The sequence below is a fragment of the Pteropus medius genome, unplaced genomic scaffold (genome assembly GCF_902729225.1).
Source record: "Pteropus medius unplaced genomic scaffold, Ma_sr-lr_union100, whole genome shotgun sequence".
Taxonomy (NCBI): domain Eukaryota; kingdom Metazoa; phylum Chordata; class Mammalia; order Chiroptera; family Pteropodidae; genus Pteropus; species Pteropus medius.
The window spans coordinates 1590397-1609004 of NW_024349801.1; the positions used below are offsets into that span (position 1 = coordinate 1590397).

The 18608-nt window shown below is 46.6% G+C and overlaps 2 protein-coding genes, 1 non-coding gene and 1 pseudogene across 3 annotated transcripts in view; 1 reads left to right on the top strand and 3 right to left on the bottom strand.

The window, feature by feature from the left end:
- Positions 1-3577: 3577 nt before the first annotated feature.
- On the bottom strand, positions 3578-6334 carry RPL13 (ribosomal protein L13). The gene is made up of 6 exons (XM_039888623.1): positions 6216-6334; positions 5918-6038; positions 5524-5665; positions 5144-5317; positions 4364-4420; positions 3578-3761 (listed from the first exon to the last, which is right to left on the bottom strand). Exons 2-6 carry the CDS (start codon positions 6019-6021, stop codon positions 3603-3605), a joined length of 636 nt encoding a protein of 211 aa, XP_039744557.1. The 5' UTR covers positions 6022-6038; positions 6216-6334; the 3' UTR covers positions 3578-3602.
- Positions 5374-5458, bottom strand: LOC120581102 (small nucleolar RNA MBII-202). Its single transcript, XR_005647153.1, has one exon. It is a non-coding gene; the product is annotated as a small nucleolar RNA MBII-202 (small nucleolar RNA).
- A 3946-nt stretch (positions 6335-10280) lies between the features above and the next one.
- SPG7 (SPG7 matrix AAA peptidase subunit, paraplegin) overlaps positions 10281-18608 on the bottom strand; it is a 28686-nt gene continuing 20358 nt past the window's right edge. The window contains exons 11-17 of the mRNA XM_039888626.1: positions 18314-18416; positions 17696-17806; positions 15833-15948; positions 13800-13956; positions 13021-13187; positions 12304-12381; positions 10281-10647 (exon numbers count right to left, since the gene is read on the bottom strand). Coding sequence (XP_039744560.1) covers positions 10447-10647; positions 12304-12381; positions 13021-13187; positions 13800-13956; positions 15833-15948; positions 17696-17806; positions 18314-18416 — 933 coding nt within the window. The 3' untranslated portion in view covers positions 10281-10446. The remainder of the gene's footprint in view (positions 10648-12303; positions 12382-13020; positions 13188-13799; positions 13957-15832; positions 15949-17695; positions 17807-18313; positions 18417-18608) is intronic.
- Positions 14508-14626, top strand: LOC120581016 (uncharacterized; annotated as a pseudogene).

Genomic DNA, 18608 nt, shown 5'->3' on the forward strand with positions numbered 1-18608 from the left:
TCTCTTTTAAATATATCCTTTTGACAGTTTTTAAATTTTTCTAGGGTCATCAGTCAGTTCAAGTTTTCTGTTTCTCAAGATAATTTTAATTTCTAGAGAACCATTCATTACCTTCAGGGTTTCACATTTTAGAAATGTTTGGCTATCACACCTGTATATGGGGTTGTAGCTTTTTTAGGGATTGACTGTTGACTTGGTTTATTTGGGTTATTGTTTCGTTTTTCTTGATATTTTCTAGCCATTTTTTTTTTCCAAAAGAAATCAAATTTATCAGTATTCTTTCATAATTTATTACTTTATCTTTATTTCTACCTCTTTCCCCATTGAATGGCCTTGGCACTCTTGTTGAAAATAATCTGCCCATATATGTGAGAGTTTATTCCTGTACTATTTTATTCTATTGTTCTATATGTCTTATCTTCATACCAGTACCACACTGTCGAATACTATAACTGTAGTAAATTTTGAAATCAGGAAATGTGAGACCTCCAACTTTTCTTCAAGATTTTGGCTATTCAGGGTCCCTTGAGATTCCATATAATTTTAGAATAAATTTTTCCATTGCTTCAAAAAACATCATTGAGATTTTGACAGAGATTGTGTTGAATCTGTAGATTGCTTTTGGTAGTATTGTCATCTCAACAATATTAGGTCTTCCAATCCATAAATACAGGTTATCTTTCTATTTGTCTTCTTTCAGCAACATTTTGAAGTTTTTGGTGTACAAGTCTTGCCTTCAAGTTTTAGTTTATTTCTACATATTTATTCTTTTTCATGCTAATATGAATGGAATTTTCTGAATTTCCTTTCTGGGCTGTTCACAGTTAATGTATACGACTAAAACTGACTTTTGTGTGTTGACTTTGTATCCTGCAACTTTGCTGAATTTATTAGCGCTAGTTTTTAAATGAAATCTTTAGGCCTTTCTACATGTAAGATCATGCTGTTTGCAGAGAACTCTACTTCTTCCTTTTAAATTTAGATGCTTTTTCTTTTTCTTGCCTACTGGCTCTGGCTAGGACTTTCAGTACTATGTTGAAGAGATATGGTGAAAGTAAGCATTCTTGATTTGGTCCTAATCTTAGAGGAAACCTTTCAGTCTATCACTATTGAGTATGATGTTAGCTGTGGGTCTTTCACATATGACCTTTAGTATCTAGAGGTAGTTACCTTCTATTCCTAGTTTGTTGTGTTTTTATCATGAAAAGGTGTTGAATTTTGTCAAGTGTTTTTTCTGAATCAAGATAATGATGTGGCTTTTTCTCCCTTCTTTTTCTGTGATCTGTTATTTAACTTTCACACATTCAAACTTCCTTGTACTCTGGGAATTCCACCTGTTCATGGTAGATAATCCTTTTACTATGTATCAGACCCCTGCCAAGTGCATCTAGAGGAGATGGCTAAAGAATGCACACTCACTGATGGATACTATCCAGCTGTAGAAAGGGATAAGGAATCACTACATGTACTTGGGTTAGTTTTCTATGCTACATAACTAATTACAGTTGGCTAAAACCTGCAGGCATGTGACACAGCATGCAGGCTTCTCTGCTCAGGGGTCATCACATCAGAGGTCTTGGTTGGTGGCAGAATTCAGTTCCTTGCAGTGAAAGAATTGAAGTTGCGTCCTTGCTGCTTTGTGGCTCCCTCAAAGCCTGCAGCACCTCTGCCTTCAGGGAACCACGGCTGCTCTTCTCGTCAGTTTTGCCCACACTCATGGAGAAATCCCAGCCTATACTCCAGGGGCAGAATCCCAGGATCATCCTAGAATCCTGCTACCCCAGCGCCAGGGGGGATGATTAGTGGACAAAGGACCCCATTGCCCTAGCAGTGCTGCCTTCGGGCTGACAGTCAGACATACAGGTAGCCATAGGGAAGGCCCCCCAACTCCCTTGAAAGAATCACATCTCTACTAAGTACACACATTTTGTCTTAATCTGTTTTTCATTGTTCCCCAGATGCAAGGTCACAACCCTTGGGATTCAACCAGGGGACTGAGCATGAATTTGGGGATTCTGAGGCTGATCAGCAATATCTACCCTCCAGGACTCTAGCTCTGCCTTCATGCAGCCTTCCTCAACCTCACTGCTGCCTGCCCAATCCCTGTCATTTCCTGTACAGGCTCACACAACAAACTTGGGCCAGTCCTGGATGACATTAAAATAAACCTATAAACGCACCAAGAGCATTCCCACGCAGTACGCAGGATCAGGCCTATATCCTGGATGGCTCCACCAGATGGCTCATCTAGCTTACCTGTTGGGGGGGCCAGAGCCTGTCCCTGTTACCTGAATACTTGCTGCACAGAACGAAGGATGGAAAGGGAGAAGAGCCAGGAGAAGCAGCTTACTCAGCATGACACTGTAATACTACCACTGCTAAGCATGGGCAGAGAGCTGTTTCACAGAAGTGTAGACAAAGGGCCAAGTGTTAACAGGGTCCTAAAACATGGGTCCCTCACCCACGGCCTGAGAACTCAGTGGCACAACAATGGAAGGTAGACAGAGTGTGTGCAGAGGTGACTAAAGGTGGATGTCATGTCTAAGGGAAGGAAGGAACTCGGTGCTAGTGCAGTGGGGCCCTCTGCCTATACACACATCTGGAGGTCCCTGTGCTCCTGACCAGTGAAGACAACAGCAAGGGTTCTGGTAGAAGGGCAGAGCCACCTGCTCCGGGTAAGTTATTCTAACTCACCAGGTGCCCAAGCACAAAACAAATGGAACCAGTATCATCAGGCCATCATCCAGAGGCAGCCCTTCCACATCTTTCAGATTGCCAGGAACACAGCTTAGGTTCAAATTCCCACACCTCCACCTCAGTTGACCTTTATATAGGACACAATTTACACCAAAATCAGTACCTTAAACTATTCATTTTAGATGTTTAGTAGCCCTCCAAATTCTAACAGCTGTTAAGTACAGGAATACACATCAGCCATGACATAAATTTGCACCTGCAGGGAGAGGGTCCACACAAAATATACACATTCAACACAAGACTATCTTTAAGGCTGCTTCTCAAGCGACAACACTGCCTTATCTGAGCATCTAACTTTGAACCTGACTCTCGATTCAAAGAAACTCAGGCACCATGCTTCCATCAGGGACACAGACAAAACAGTGCTCACACATGAGGAGACCATTTAGCTGGGGTCCATCCTCGCTGAGGCCAGAAGTGGAGGAGCCCTGGTTGAAACTTCCTGGCCAAGAAGGCAGAATGGCTTGAAGGGACAGAAGCCAGTCTTCTGCCCCAGAGCACTTGCACCTTAGAAGTTTGGGTGAAGGGCTACAGACAGGCCAGGAAGAATCTAGGTGTGAATAAAGCAAGGCTGAGGTCCTAAGACGAGAGATGCTAAAATAACTGGAAAACAATTCTGGTTAAAAAATGCAGCTCTATTCGTAAATTAGGATTTATAACCTCTCCACAGAATGCTGTTAAGTTAATCAACTAACCGAGTAGTCCTAAGATGCAGAAAGGAGGATGTAATCCAGTCTCAGGCTGCTATGCAGAACACCCCCATCCCCTCCCAGCCCCGCAACCACATTCCTTATACAAACGGATGTCACGGAGACTGCACTTTATCACAAACTGCCAACAGTACTTTATTTTTTCTTTTCAACATCCTGTTCTGCTGCTTCCTTGGCCCTTTTTGCCCGGATGCCAAAGAGCCGGGCATTGGCACGGGCCATACGAAGACTGGCAAATGCCTTGAAGTTCTTCTCCTCCTCTGTGATAACCCTGGCTTTCTCCTTCTTGTAGACCTAGAAGAAGCAAAAGGGGTCAAAACCTTTGCCTGCAGTGAGGCCTGTGATGAGGCCCAAGACCCAACTGTCAGCAGAATCCGGAGAAGCGTTGCAGGGAGATCAAGTAATGCTGAAAGGCTACACAGAGGATACCAAGGAAGAGAGCTGATAAAATCCTCCCTCAATTTAGAAACAGCTCCAAACTTAGAGCAGAGACAGAAAAAACTGCCTTAGACATGAGAAATGTGGGTGGGGTCCTGTTCTTGAGGACAATGCAAAATCTGAACAAAGGTGGGGAGGGGTTTGGGACTTACTTTCCCTCTCCCAGAGGAACCTCAAGGGCCCAGTCACTTGATGGGCAGGTTCCAGAATCACCAAATAGACCCTGAGGGATGCCTGTGACCTGGGCTTTCCCAAATAGCAAGGAAAAGGAAAAAACTCAGCAGAGAGGAGTGACTAGGGAGGATCCCCAAAGCTAACCCAAAAGTGAGGACAAGACCTTCCCTGAAGGGGTCCATATGTTAAGAATGCAGGATGTTCTTGCTACCCTTTACTCCCTTCGAGGCAAACCCCAATCCAGTATACATTAACTTGTGTACCCTCCCAACACCTCTACTTACATTCCGTATGGGCATGACTGGTCCTGTCAGCTGGGTAGCCAATTTGAGTTCTTCAGCCTGTTTGTTAATAAGGAAAAGTCACCTGGGCTCAGCTCATTTCCCTAAGGGCTCCAAGCTTATAACCCTCTAAGCCTGCCCCACACCCTCATTGGGTGACTGTGTGCTTGGAAGGGACAGATGCTTGCAACTGCAAGCACGTATTTGGTTGGCCTATGTGAATGTCACCAGATTCCTGTTCTTTCTAGCTGACAAAGACAGAGACAGATGGAAAAGAGCACCTATGTATGAACCAGGGATGCAGGTAGAGCAAAATGTCAACCAGAACATAGACCCACGCCCCAACCCAACTCCCAAGAACCCTGCACTGATGGACACTGCCAACGTTGTTCTAAAGATTGTTTTGTATATTAAGCATTTGGAGGAACAAAATTTTTCAACGTAAAAAAGCTAGCTCCTTGTCAAACAGCTTTTTACCATGACCATGAAAGAAAAAGAACACGTTTGAGGAGCATAACAGTAAATCTTGGCAGTTTTGACAATTTGTGTATTCTTAGGAACTTTCTTGTTATCAATTTTCTATTGCCTATACATGAAGACCAAGTTTTGAGAGGTAAAGAATGCAAGTAAATATTTTCCCTCTCACCCCAGCTGGACAGAGACAGACACTATTTACACCTAAACCAAGAAAAGCCACACTGGTGGGGTTGGGCAGCCTGAGACTGCCACAACCTTTACCATTCCCATCCCTCCACCCCCAGGAGCTGGGAGCACTGTACTCACAGAGCTGTCTCCCTTCTTGGGGGCTGAGGGCTTCCTGGGGAAGAGGATTAGCTTGGAGCGGTACTCCTTCAGGCGCTGCACATTAGCCTGCAGGGACTCCGTGGACTTGTTCCGCCTCCTCGGATCTACCGAGATCCCAATAGTCCGGGCTACCTTCTTGTGGATGCCGGCCACCTGCCCCAAAGAGAGACACAAATGAAACCCCAAGGTGCCTCTAATCTCCATATCCTAACGAAAGCGCTCAGTCGTCAGATGGAAAAGGGTTCAAATGTACTTTCATCAAGGCAAGTACAGCGATTCCGGAGAATGTCATCATTTGACCATGAGCCCAGGAAGCAAAATTTATGCGTGTCTGATAACGCGGTTTTGTGAATACTCACTCTTAACTCCTCCAAACTGAAGCCCCTGCCGGCTCGTACTTTGGTATGGTACCTAACGGTGGGGCATCTCACGATGGGCCGGATCGGTCCAGATGCAGGGCGAGGGGCGATGCGGCGCGCTTTTGCTTGCCGGGCCTTGCGTCTGAGCAAACAGAAGCCAAGTGGTAGTTACCACACCCCAAGGCCGACCCCACCACTCCGGCGCGTCGTCTACTGCCTTATGCCACAGCGAGGGCACGGAGACCGCGGTCAGCGGCCCCCACCCCCAACCACGTTATAATACCGGCTCCGTGGAGCTGAAAGTGCTGCACGGTTATCACATGGAAAAGGGTTTAAGTGAATTTGCATTCCGGACACTGTCACCACCTGGCCGTGCTCTCCACGCGCCCCTCACCTGCGGATCTTCCGCGCCGGCTGGTTAAACCACGTGGCTACACGCCGCTGCCAGTCCTTGTGGAAGTGGGGCTTCAGGATCATGCCATTTCGGCTGGGCGCCATGGCTGCTCCCTACGGGCCTAAGGAGGAAAGCGGGTCAGGGCCGGGTCTCAGCCCGGATGCCGCGTCCCACGCCCGCCCAGCAAGCCCGGCTACGGCCCAACGTCGACTGCGGCGTGAGCCCTACGCCAGTGGAGGCGGATGGAACCCGATGGCACTCGATTGCCTCAGCCCGCGCCGAACTCCGGCATACCCACCTCCTCCGTGGGAGAATGGCCACCGTAAAGGAAATGGGGCCGCAAAGCACACTGGGATGGCAGTGGACCCGGCCAATCAGAAGCACCGGGGCGTTGTGACCAATCAGAGCCGGGAAGCACGGAAATGACGTGCCTTACGCTCCCAGTTGCCCTAGCGGCCCCTGGGAGGGCGTGGTGTTGCCAGTGGAGCTCCGTGAACACTGAGGAGGAGTGCCCCAGGCTGGGGACAGCAGTGGCAGGGTGGTTTGGGCGAATTCCTGGCGTTGCCGGGTCCTACGTTTCTCCAACACCTAAAGCCTCGTCTTTCATGTCCCAATTTTTGTTCCCACCCATCCATTCGGAACACACGTTTTTTTCTTTAGACCACTCTGAATGGTTCCGGGCATCTGGTACTTCGCATGCACTTTCACATGGAATCGCACAACCCCTCTGCTTGTGGGACGAATCGGGTAACTTCTCCGAGGTAGGAAAAGCCGGTAGTAAGTGGTGGCCCTGAGAATCCACGTGGCCGACTGCAGACGTCACACTTCCCGCTGTGCATACTGCCTCCATTGAGATGAGCATCATAAACATAAAGTAACGAGGCATACATCCATAGTTTGTGCCCTGCGCGTCTCCTGTTCTCCAGGACAAGTTTGGGAACTTGCCAACACCATACTATCTGTAAGCCTTTATATCCCAGTAATTCTTTACCACCCTCACACTAACCAAGCTTCCTCCCTGCAAAACAACATTTTAAGAATTTCATGACACAAAACGAGAAATTTGGAGGACTGTTTCCTGCACTGAGAAAACAAGTTACTGATCAAGTTTTCTGCACTATTGAGACACCCATGGGTGTTAGAAAAATCAGGTTGAGACTCACTGAAGAATTATAAGGTTATGATCAGGGAGAAGGAAAATATGTAACAGATGAGACACACACAGCTTTTCGGACGAAAGCACTAAGCTTTCAGGGGAAGCTCAAACTCTATCATTTAATAGATATGTGTTCAATTATGAAATGAGGGCAATAGCAGCCCTGCTTTTCTGACAAGTTTCTCAGACCCCTTTCAGTGATCCCACCATGGACCACAACATCTTGCTCTAATCTCAAACACATTCCTGTCCCCTTTCCCAGTTTCTCTTTCTGGATAGACCCATAGATAGACTCATGCAGCTTCATTTGCTCTCTCACCACTTGAGCTCCAGCTACTGGTGGTTAAGATGCTGTCCTGGGTCACTGGGTGGAGGTCTGAAATTAGAGACACTGCTCGGTATCCAGTTAGTGGTAAGAAGTACAGTTGTAATTTGAGGACCTTGCTCTTCAGCACACAGCTAAGCCGTAGCCAACTTTTCATGCTTGAATACTGAATACCTTACTTCCTTTGAAAACTATGCAGACTAGTGAGGCAAAAAAAAAAAGTTCCAGTATGAAAATTTTGCTGAAAATATGCTTAGCTTTTCCGTTGGGAAAGACTAATGGGAAAGCTTAAAGTGAACTGTTATGAACTGAAGTGAGGGAGTCCCGATAAAAAGACTTGTCTGGCTCAAGGTTTTGTTTTTTTTTTCTTTTTTCTTCGTAAGAGTTTATTTGAGCCAAACTGATGACATAATGCCAGAGAGCAAGGTCTCAAATGCTCTTGGCTCAAGGGTTTTAAAAATCTTTAGGTATAGGGATAGTCTCTGTCCCTTGGCACAGAAACTCCAGTCACAGCTCTGCTGAAGGGCTCTTGTCCTGGGCTTAGGCCTGAAAGGGCTAGCTAATACCCCCGGAAGCAACACTCAACTAAGAGGCCTTTGGATGTGTATATTATGCTCTGCACACATTCTCAGAATTTCCTTCCTAGACTGAGCCCCAGTTACTCATAGCTGTGCCTCATTACGTACCGGCACCTGACTGGCTTCCTCCATTTGGTCCTTTGAGAGTCAGCCTCAAAGAAATCCAGCCTAAGACAGTCAACAGCAGTTTCTGGATCCCTTCAGACACATAGTCTTGATTTCATAGGTTTTTTTTCAGGGGGAAAAAGTCACGTCCCTATAGCACTTTGCAAAAATTAGCATGTTAATTTTGTCAATATTGGCTGATGGTTAAATTAGGAAAAGCAGTAGCCTGGTAACAAGGACAGGATAATGTGCTTCATCACAGAACTCATAACCATCCAGCCTCTCAGCTTTCCAAAATCATGGCTCATGCATAAATCAGAAATAGGTTAACTCAAAGATTTCTGTAATATGAGAAACACATGAGTGAAATTTATAACGAAGTACAATATCAATCATGTTTTGTTTCAAAGTAGTTAAGAGATTATATCTTAAAAATCACAAGAAAAAAAATTCTTTAACTGTGTAATACAGAATCATTACAATATAATGAACCTGATGTTTGTCAATTACACTTCAATACTTTTAAAAAGCAAAATGAAAAAATTTATTTATGAGGATAAATCAGAATTAAGAACAATTGTATTATGATTTAAGAACTACAAGTTTTTTTCTTATGCTTTAATGATCTTCTGAGGCTCTTTGTGTTAAATATACATATTTACTTAAGAAACATGTTTATATCAGTGAGGTGATTTCACACATCTAACTCAGACAAAGACAGTTCCAGAAGCTACAATCAGGCCATACTGTATCAGAGGGCAGAGGGTCAGGGTTTTGGTTCCAGTGTTAAGTGCATAGGTTGCCTGGTTTGGTGTGGCTGCTGCAGGGACCACGTGCTGTTGTTGAATCCTCTTCACCTCTAGGACCCTCTTAAAGGAGGTGTGAGCTTCATCCATGCAGGAAATAGCAGAGGAGGTATAACTCCTGGCACTCTTCTCGAGTGCCATGTGTCTCATGACAGGGAGGTGACATAATTTATGACCAATTAGGGAGCCAGTCCGCAAACAACTGTCAATCAACACAAAGAAAACCCCCGTCTGAGGGGCCGTGAGCCCACTCACACCAGTGAGTGCTGGGAAGCCAGCTGCACCTTCCCCCACTATAGCAAGGCAGCCCCTTTCATGCCATTTACATTCCTGGTTAAGCATCTGGCACTCAGCAAATGATTTTCCAAAGGATAAACAGACCTGGGCCATTTTAATGGGTAAAGTACAAAAGGGATGAACTTGGCGATATCCACCATTAGAGATTACGAAGGATACTGACCTTGGGCAAAGATCAGAACCCTCCTACCTATATGCCTATCTAAGGAAATGAATTTAAGGAACTGGGGCAAAGGCAAAAGTGTCTTCACAAAATGCCAGAGCTGCCCACCTTCAGGTATGTAACCATCTCTGCACCCACCCACCCATCAGCTCAGCAAGAGTTTCCTTAGGACACTTGAGTGTGGGAGCAGTGAAAAAACAACCATTCTGTTAGGAAGTATCCGTAATCCATGGCTCCAAATGCCACCACACAGGGAAGGTAGAAGAGATGAAAGCCGCAGGTGGGAACACCTGAGTACATGTAGCACATCCTCTGGGAAGGGAGCCACATGCACTTGGCCTGTCTTGCAGTGATGGGGTGTCCTGGGCCCTTTATCCTATATTCATTCCTACAAAAGGGGCTCTTCGATTGGTTATCTCATAGCTGAAATTATAACCTGCACACAATCTTGTGATCCAGGACAAACCCAACAGCTCCTCTGGGTCAGAACTGGCCACATGGTACAAAGATGGATTCTCCATCCTAAGGTATCACCATAGTTGTCAGGTGTTCCTCACAGTGCCACCAGACCAGTTGAGTAGAGGTTCGCATGCATATCCATCCAAATGGCAGTAGGTGGCGGTGTTTTAATCCTCTAGAGACTGGTGCCTGTCCCCATCTCTGTAACCCTACTGATGAGTGAGAACATGGGCTCAGAGGGTCCTTTCATCGGGATCCTGTTAGCATGCTGATGAAGTCACAGGAGCTGGGAAGAGCCCGTGCACAAGCCCCAACGTGAACAGGTTGTGCAGAGCCTGACTGCTGCGCTGCCCCTTGATTCACCCAGCACCCACAAAATGACAGTGTCATAAACCTGGGAAGTCCTCCATTCACAACTTTAAGAAACACTGATAATCCGCCCCTTGGGGGAAAACAATATAAACGCAAAACTAATCATCTCTGCAAAGACTTTACTAATCACAGATAGAGAAACCAACATCTCAGAGGCCCTTCATCAGGGCCCAGTAAGGGCCCAGAGGAGGTCCAAGTCTCAGGTGAAAAGGAACTTGGGGGACAGCTAAGTAGAGTTCACTTCCTGGGCACCATTAACAAGGTTCAGCTATTTGGGCCAAGACGGCTCCTCCCCTCGAACAGGTGGCTGCTGAGGCGCCTCCTCCTCTCCAGTGTCTTGCCTCTCCCTCTCAGCGTCACTCCACCTCAGGGGTGCGATCATCTTCTTGGGTCCATGAGGCGGTGGGCCGATGAGGGCCTCGATGTCCTCATAGTTTATCACTTCCTTTTCCAGTAGGGCATTCGCCAGCTAGGAGGAACAAGGGGCAGTGTGTGAGTCCTGAAGGACAAGGACATAGACAAGAGCCTTTTGAGAGCAGAGCACTAAGAAGGAGGGGGCCCTCTGTCTCCCAGGAAGGGGCATCTGTGAGCGGGACACCCCTGAACAGGCCACTTTCCCAGGGAAGCAGCACATGCAGCCAGCTCAAGCAAAGAATCATTCCCTGTCTCAACCTTGGGGGATGATTTCCCAGCTGCGGCCTCATTAATTTTCTGCTTCCCTTCCAAATCTCTGCTTATTTTGGGCAACTTCGGTTTCCTTCACCAGACAAGGTATGTGTGTCTCTATGAGGATGGGGGACTAAAATGCAGAAACTCCTCTCTGGAATTTAGGGAGAGAGATGCTGGTGCTAAGAGCTACAGGACCTCACAGTTTCGGAAGAGAACCTCTGCCTCTCTAGATAGGTTGTGGAAAATGTGCTAAATGAACCTTGAGTGTCCTGCACTAGCAGTCCATCACCATTCAGTCTCCACTACAAGGAAACCCTGCTGAAGCCACTTGGACAGGTTTCTGTCACCTCCAAACTGGGGCGACCGCTTCTTCTATGTAGCTGCTCTAATATATTGCTAAGCCTTGTACCCTACTGAAGTGTAAGTCGACCCAGTGCAAACTGAAGCAGGATATCCTTGGCCCCCCACCAGGAGCCTGAGTCCTGTTGCGCAGCAGTGACAATGCACTTGTGATGCCAAGGACTTTGTTAAAGGCAGTTTCTGGTTCAGTGGGTCAGGTGGGCCTGAGATTCTGCACTGCCCACAACTCCTGGGGAAACTGGTGCTGCTGATCTACGGCGACACTTGGAGGACCCGACACATGCAACTCCCAAGCTAGCAGAGCCTCACATTAATGAAACAATGGCCCATCAACCAAGAGCTGCCCTCCTCTACTAGGGACACAGTAGAGGACTCTGGGGTCAAGAGGTGACCCCAATCCCAACACCTAGTCTTACTGTAAGAAGATAGGACCTGTCCTAACACTGCCACAGCTGGCCATCAGTGACAAAAAAAGTGAGAAACTGTCCCAGCCAAGAAGAGCCTAAGGAGGTGTGATGACTAAATGTAATTGGGGGAGAGGAGACAGGAATAGGACAGAGAAAAGCTAAGGAAATCTGAATAAGTGTGGACTTAGTTAATAATACATTAATATTGGTTTACTATGTTTTTAAAAATGCAACATACTAATGGAAGATGTTAACAATAGAGAAAACAGGTGTGGGGTTTAAGGGAACTACTATATTTGCAACTTTTTTGTAGATTTAAAACTATTCTAAACTTTAAAATTTAATTTTTAAATTTCAGGAAAAGTTTGAGTTGGAAAAGATTAGACAAAACTGGCCAAACAATAACTGCTGATGCTAAACAATGGGTACAGGAGGGTTTATTATGTTCTTCTACATTGAAGGAACTGACTTGCATGTTCATAATAAAATGCTAAAAAATTTATGGAAAATATTAGATTTCAGTTGGGTGGAACACATTGGTTCCGTTGTTTTCTAAAGTTCTGTGTACATTTGAAGTATTCCATGAAAGGGTGACCAGCTATGCCAGCACAGCATAGTGATGGTCAGCACCCTCCCCGCAACTTCTGGATGGTTAAGCAGGTGTCTGGAGGTCAGACACCAAATCTCACCGCCTGCAGCTTGTCCAGATTGTCCTGAAGCACCTTCTCAGTGTGCCTGTAGGCCTTAGCCACCAGCAGTCGAGCTTCCTGCAAATGAAAGGTCTGTAATGAGCACAACTGACGACTATTCACAGCGTCATCTATCACCTAAGTAAACTGCCAAGTTTCCCTGGAAATGCTCTAGTTCCAGATGCCTGCCTACCAGCCCTCCACACCCACAGATACCCCACCAGCTCCTGGAGGCTAGGGACCCTGTTTCTGTCCTCCATTCCCGCGGCTGCCTCATATGCTACTGTACCAGGCCAACTAGAGCTGCGCCAGGATGAGCCAAACACTGCCGTGATTGAGTCTCCCAAGGACAATGCAGTGCATCCCTTTTGGCCACAGGGATCACTGGCCACTAGCTCTGTCGTTTGTTGTATTTATTTGATATTCTTCCCAGTTTCCCATCATCTACAGTTTCATCAGGAGCCACACAGGTCCTCATCCAAGAACACACACTCAACAGGTCAGAGTGACAACAGAGGCCAGGAGAAAAAGCCACGATGTAGGGGCACATAACAGGGCTCAGCTCGGTGCAGTGGGGAACCTCCTCTAAACAGAGCTTTGGTCCTCACGTGGCAGAGGGCGCAGCGCCAGCACAGGACACCTGTCCTCTACCCCCACTGTGGTGCAGGATGGAGCAGAGGCCAGCAGGAGGTGTGGCAGCGAGGGCTGTGCACTCACGTGGTCCATCATCTGCTGGAGGCCCTGGCTGAAGGGGCGCCGTCCAATGCCCGCAAGGCCCTCCTGAGCCTCAGGGAAGGAGATGGGCCCAATGGTTGGTGCCATCCCAAACTGCTTCACCATGGAGTAGGCAATGCGAGTGACTTTCCTCAGGTCATCCTGTGCCCCTGGAGCATGTCGAGAAAAGGTTTCTCTGATGGCGATGCCGAGTTCAGGGCACCCTGGGGACCCCACTGGCACACACCTGGGCCTGACAGCAAATGTTTAGTCCTCAGGGGACAACTGTATCCTGTTACTGTTTCTTAAGAGTCTGGAAACTTTTAAATGCTTTGTTTAAAAAACAACTACTTAGAGTGCATAATTTGCGCTCGTTTCACCAGTTCTCCAGCACAAGTCCAGGTGTGCACAAGACACACCTGTCAACACTGAACCTCAATATCACAGAGATCGTGCAGGAAACAGTCTTCCACCTGCTCTATGGACGTCCCAGTGAAATAACAGCTGAGAACAGTCAAGTTGTTTGAATTACCAATAATTAACCAATTAAATACATTTATAGTCTACATATGTTTTTGTAATTAATTTCTTTAAAAAGTCTTACTTAGTTCCAAATCTCCTTTGACCACAGATCTTTTAAAAATCACTTAATGAAATTCAAAGTATATTTGCAGCCTACTATTATTCAGATCCTTCCATCAGATTCACCGCCCTCCTCCACATGCAGAAGGGATAATGGACGTAAAAGCACTGTGAGAACGCCAGGTCCTGCAGGGCCTCACCAGAAGTAACTTTGTTGAAGGAGATGCTCTCCGACACACGGCCACCCAGGGCCATGCACATCCGCTCGAACAGCTGCTCTTTGGTGAAGAGGTGCTGGTCTCTTGGGAGTATCTGAGCAAAGCCCAGTGCAGCATTTGTCCGAGGGGCGATGGAGACCTGCAGAACGTTAGGTGGCCCGAGTTAGCAGGCAGGATGTGGGCTTTAAAGATGAAGGTGGGGCAATGGGAGATCTTTAACTGGAGGGTTTCAAAGCAGTGGAGCAAATCTGCACTAACCCCATTTTTATAACAAGAGGATCCTATCATTAAAGGAGAGCGGCTCATACACTGTGAGAGTGACTTCCTTGAATGTTACTACAAATATATTACGAAAAGAACAAAGACAGGGCCTCTTAGGTAAACCAACCAGGAGGTGCAGGGACCATCGCCACCAAGCCCCCCACCATGGCCTCACGCACCCTGTCCGAGAGGCTTCAAAGGGGGCATGGAAACTATCCTTGTCTTCACCTCCCCCCAAAGCCCAACACCACCTGTGGGCACAGCTCCAGTGGGACTAGGCCTGATGCCTGGGCAACAAGGAGACTCGGGCCTCAGGCGCTGTTTCTGAGGTTCATGGCGGCAGGACCACCTCACAGTGCCCCAAGGATCAGAAGGGAAAATTTAAAACCCAACACTAAAGTAAACTACAACTGAAAAGGCTGGAAATATGTCTACGGCCACGCTATGCTGAACAAGGCCGATCCCATCTGATCTTGGAAGCTAAGCAGGGTCGGGCCTGGTTAGTACTTGGATGGGAGACCACCTAGGAAGACCAGGTGCGGTAGGGGTAAAAAACAAAAAAATAAAGGATTGTAAACTGACAAGGTTCTTGCAATCTGTGAGGTCAACCAAGGGTTGCCTTGCCTAAAAAAAAAAAAAAAAAAAAACTCTAAAAAGAAAAGGCTGGAAATAAAGACCAAACAGCAACGGGAACTCCAACATCTTTCACTAGCAGAGTACAAGCTTTGAGAGGGAGCTTTTCTCATTATGACTAGTTTATGACTTTCAGCCATCAAATGAAGCAAAAATTCTAAGACCAGGAAATTTAATTTTCTTAATAATTTTATTTTTCGATTACAATTGACATACAATATTTATTATATTCATTTCAAGTGTACAATGTAGTGAGTAGACATTTATATAACTTACACAGTGATCACCCTGATAAATCTAGTTATCTACTTGACACATGTAGTTATTATAACACTGACTACATTTCTTATGCTATACTTTATATCCCCATGACTACTTTGTAAGAACCAGTTTGTACTTCTAATCGCTTCCCCTTTTTTCACTCATTTCCTCTAACCCCCCTTAAGAACAGGAAACTTTTAATTATGATATTTACTTCATCGTGGATTTTTCTGCCATTACTTTTTTGAGATACTGCATTAAAATATTTATGTTGATTACTGAATTTTTTAGTGTCACACCCTAGGTGGCTGTTCCCACTGCGTCACCCTGGACCCAGTCCTGATTAGCTCAGTGACTGCTGCACCCATCAGAGGTGCATACACTTAACACCCACTGATTAACAGACATTAAACACTGACATACCAGGCAGAGAACTGCTAGACCGTTCCCATGTTTGGGTCTTAGGGAACTGCCAGTAGCTCTATGATACTACCATTTGATACAAATAAATCTTCACCAAGTTCACAAATGTCTACAAGAGTAATGTTTTTTAAAATGTGTACTAAATTCTTAATTCCAAGACTGACTGTAGATGAGGAGTGAGACTCAAATGGTCGTGTGGCTTTCCAATGGTCATGTCCACAACTGGACCCCACTGGTTTAGATTTAAGACCTCCTCCCACCCTATGCTTCCCGGGTGAGGGATCCTGCACGGTCACCTCCCACCTGCTCTCAGGTCCACTTCAGGCCGTGCTTATTCTTCACCAAGCACAAACACATGGTGCTTCCAAGGTCACCTTAGTTCAAGGGCCAGTTGGGTGCACACCCTCCAAAACCCAGACCCTCATCTGACACCCTACCTTCATCACAGCCTCGGTGTGCTCCAGCAGCCAGCCAACCAAAGCATGGCCTGACTCATGAAATGCAACCACCTTCTGTTCTTCCTTTGAGAGGATCTTGCTCTTCTTGGCTGTCCCTGTAAGAACACCCAGGACTCTGAGTTCAGGCACACTGACAATCCTGCGTAAGTATGTAAGAACGCTTCTTGATGAGCCTTGATTTTTACCTTGTGTCGTTGTCAAAGTGAAGTTGTCACTAGATGTTCACCTCCTGCATATCAGCCCATGCTGACACCCACAACTATTCCTTACAATTTCTCCAATTTGAAGGGAAACTCATTAGGTAGGTGTTGGAGGGGGCCATGTTTGTTTCCACTTCCTTAAATGGTGCAACAATCGAACAGCTCCTGCAGGCTTTGCGGGTGGGGCTGTAGGGCTGACAGGATTAGCACGGGGCCCACGCCAAACTGTAGGTCTCTTGTTGGCAGGGGTAGCTGCAGCCCCTGTGACTCTACAGTTCTTTTTCACCCTTTGTAGTTGACCACCTCTTACTTTGGTGACTTTATCTTACATTTCCCCTGTCCTTAAGTTCCCATTTAATGCAACCTGAATAAGCTCTAGGTTCGGGGTATTTACTATATCATACTACTAGGACCATCTACTGCTATTTACCGTAAAGTTATAAAATCTAAGATGCACTGCTTGTGGCAGATGAATCATTTGAGCAGAGCTGATTATATGGACACTAACCGTGAGATCACGGCCTCACAAGATGGGCTTTACCTGAACACAAACATGTCCCAGCTCAGACAGTCCACCCTGGAATAAGGATAGGAGAGCTCAGCCTTGTTCTAAACACTGAATACCCGGGGGCAGTATTGTTAATATTCGCTTCAGAATCTCCTGCTTCGATACTCTTACTGTACACTTATCAATTTCAATGTAAAAATAAATGGCTTACAAAAAACCAAAGTTATAGTAAGAAATGGCAACTTTAGTCCCTTCTACCTGCACAAGTTCACTTCTTTCCCAAGCTGCAGGCTGGGAACCTGGTGGCATTCGTCTAGATTTTAACTCAAAACTGAAGGTGATAGGCACACACTTCTTGTAAAGACGGCTCATGACAGAAAGCTCACTACCTACACACAAGACCCACCTATACACAGCACTGTGGTTCTCAAAAATTTATGGAAAGGAGAAGTTTCTCTTTAAAAAAAAATTAGTCCAGTGTCTTGGACTAATACTTTCTGGTCTGAACCCTGTAAAGGACAAGATGCCCTGCCCATGTCTGAATGTTGTCACATGGAGCTATGGAAGCTTCTAGATGCCTTCTCTCAGTTTCAGTCCTGCTCTCCTCATAGAAGTCCACAGACCCCATTTTGAGCAGCAATGGTTAAGCACTGCCAGAAGCACTCCCAACCCTCCACTGCCCAAACACCTCTCCCATTCCTATCCCGAGCACAGCATGAATTTCAGCAGAGACGGAGCTGACCAGCAGAACACAGCCCTCAGCAGACACTCTTTGTTCTTGGGCAGTGGCAGCACGGACCCCTGACAACATGCACAGTGGCCTATCCATCTGCAGTTGGTTCTCAGGCACTGTAAGATGGCTGATGGGCCGAGCACTACTCACATTTTGGTTTGCAAGATTCTTTTATTTATCTATTTGAAGAGTGTGTCTATTCTTCAAACAGAAATCTGCAGTATTTTAAACTATGGAAAAGTCAGTCACATTGTAAAGCTCTGACTTCTAAAAAGAGAAATACTTTACCTATTTCCCTTTCATCCAGTAATTCTTTGCGGATCAGGTCCACGCGTTTAAGTCTGACCCGCTCCTTCCACCCCACCGTCCCGAAGGGCACTTCTAGGGACCATGCCTCATACCTGCAATGACACGCTCCACAGCATACTCAAAGTTAAATGTGTGAACGGAAGTGTGGCCTTCCCGTGCTGCGTGCAGTGCAGCCTCGTTACAGATGTTGGCGATGTCAGCACCTGTCAGAACAACAGGGGAGGACAAGGTGTCAGCTCTGCTTCCTCAGGGCTTGAGAGGAAGGAAGGAAGGAGAGGCACACCAGCAGGTGAAGGGTGGTCAAGGGGCGCGGTGCAGACAGAGAAGGCGTGGTGAGGACCAGGTGCTGGTGCTCAGGTTCTCCTAGACTGAAGCCATTTCACACATCAGACTCAAAGAACCACCTCTTCACATCCACTCCCACCTCTTTCCGTCCTTCTGCCTTCTCCACTGCTTTACTGTACAACTGTAATCAGCATGCTTCCCAGAACCACTGCTGGGTTTTCCAGCACTCAAAGTGGAAAAGTAAAGTGTCAGACAGCGCTTCTCTCTTCTGCCCGCTGTGTGCACAACCTCGCTCCCACCTAGGCTATGCTGCCCTCAGGGCCTAGAGCAGGGGGTGAAGAGTACCTGGGAGAGGCCTGCACCTGTGCATGCAGAAAGGCCTCCTGCCCTCCACCCTCAGAACTGACAAGAACCAGCCCCCGTACCGCTGAAACCCGGCGTGAGCTCCGCCAGGCGCTGCGAGTAAAAACTGCTGGCCTGGGTCAGCTTCAGGCTCTTCAGGTGCTGCTCGAAAATCTCCCGCCTTTCCTGCCAAAGATAAGGGAGGACACACACATGGGGCTGGTGTGCCTGTCCCACTCGGGAAGCATTCTCCAGAGATAAGTCATTGTCACTCATGACCATAGTTTGTGAAACCAATTTAGAGCTGCAAGCAGCATTCCAAAATGAGAAGGAAAAGAAGGAAACAACAGAAAAAAAGGCATATCGCACATAGCAAAG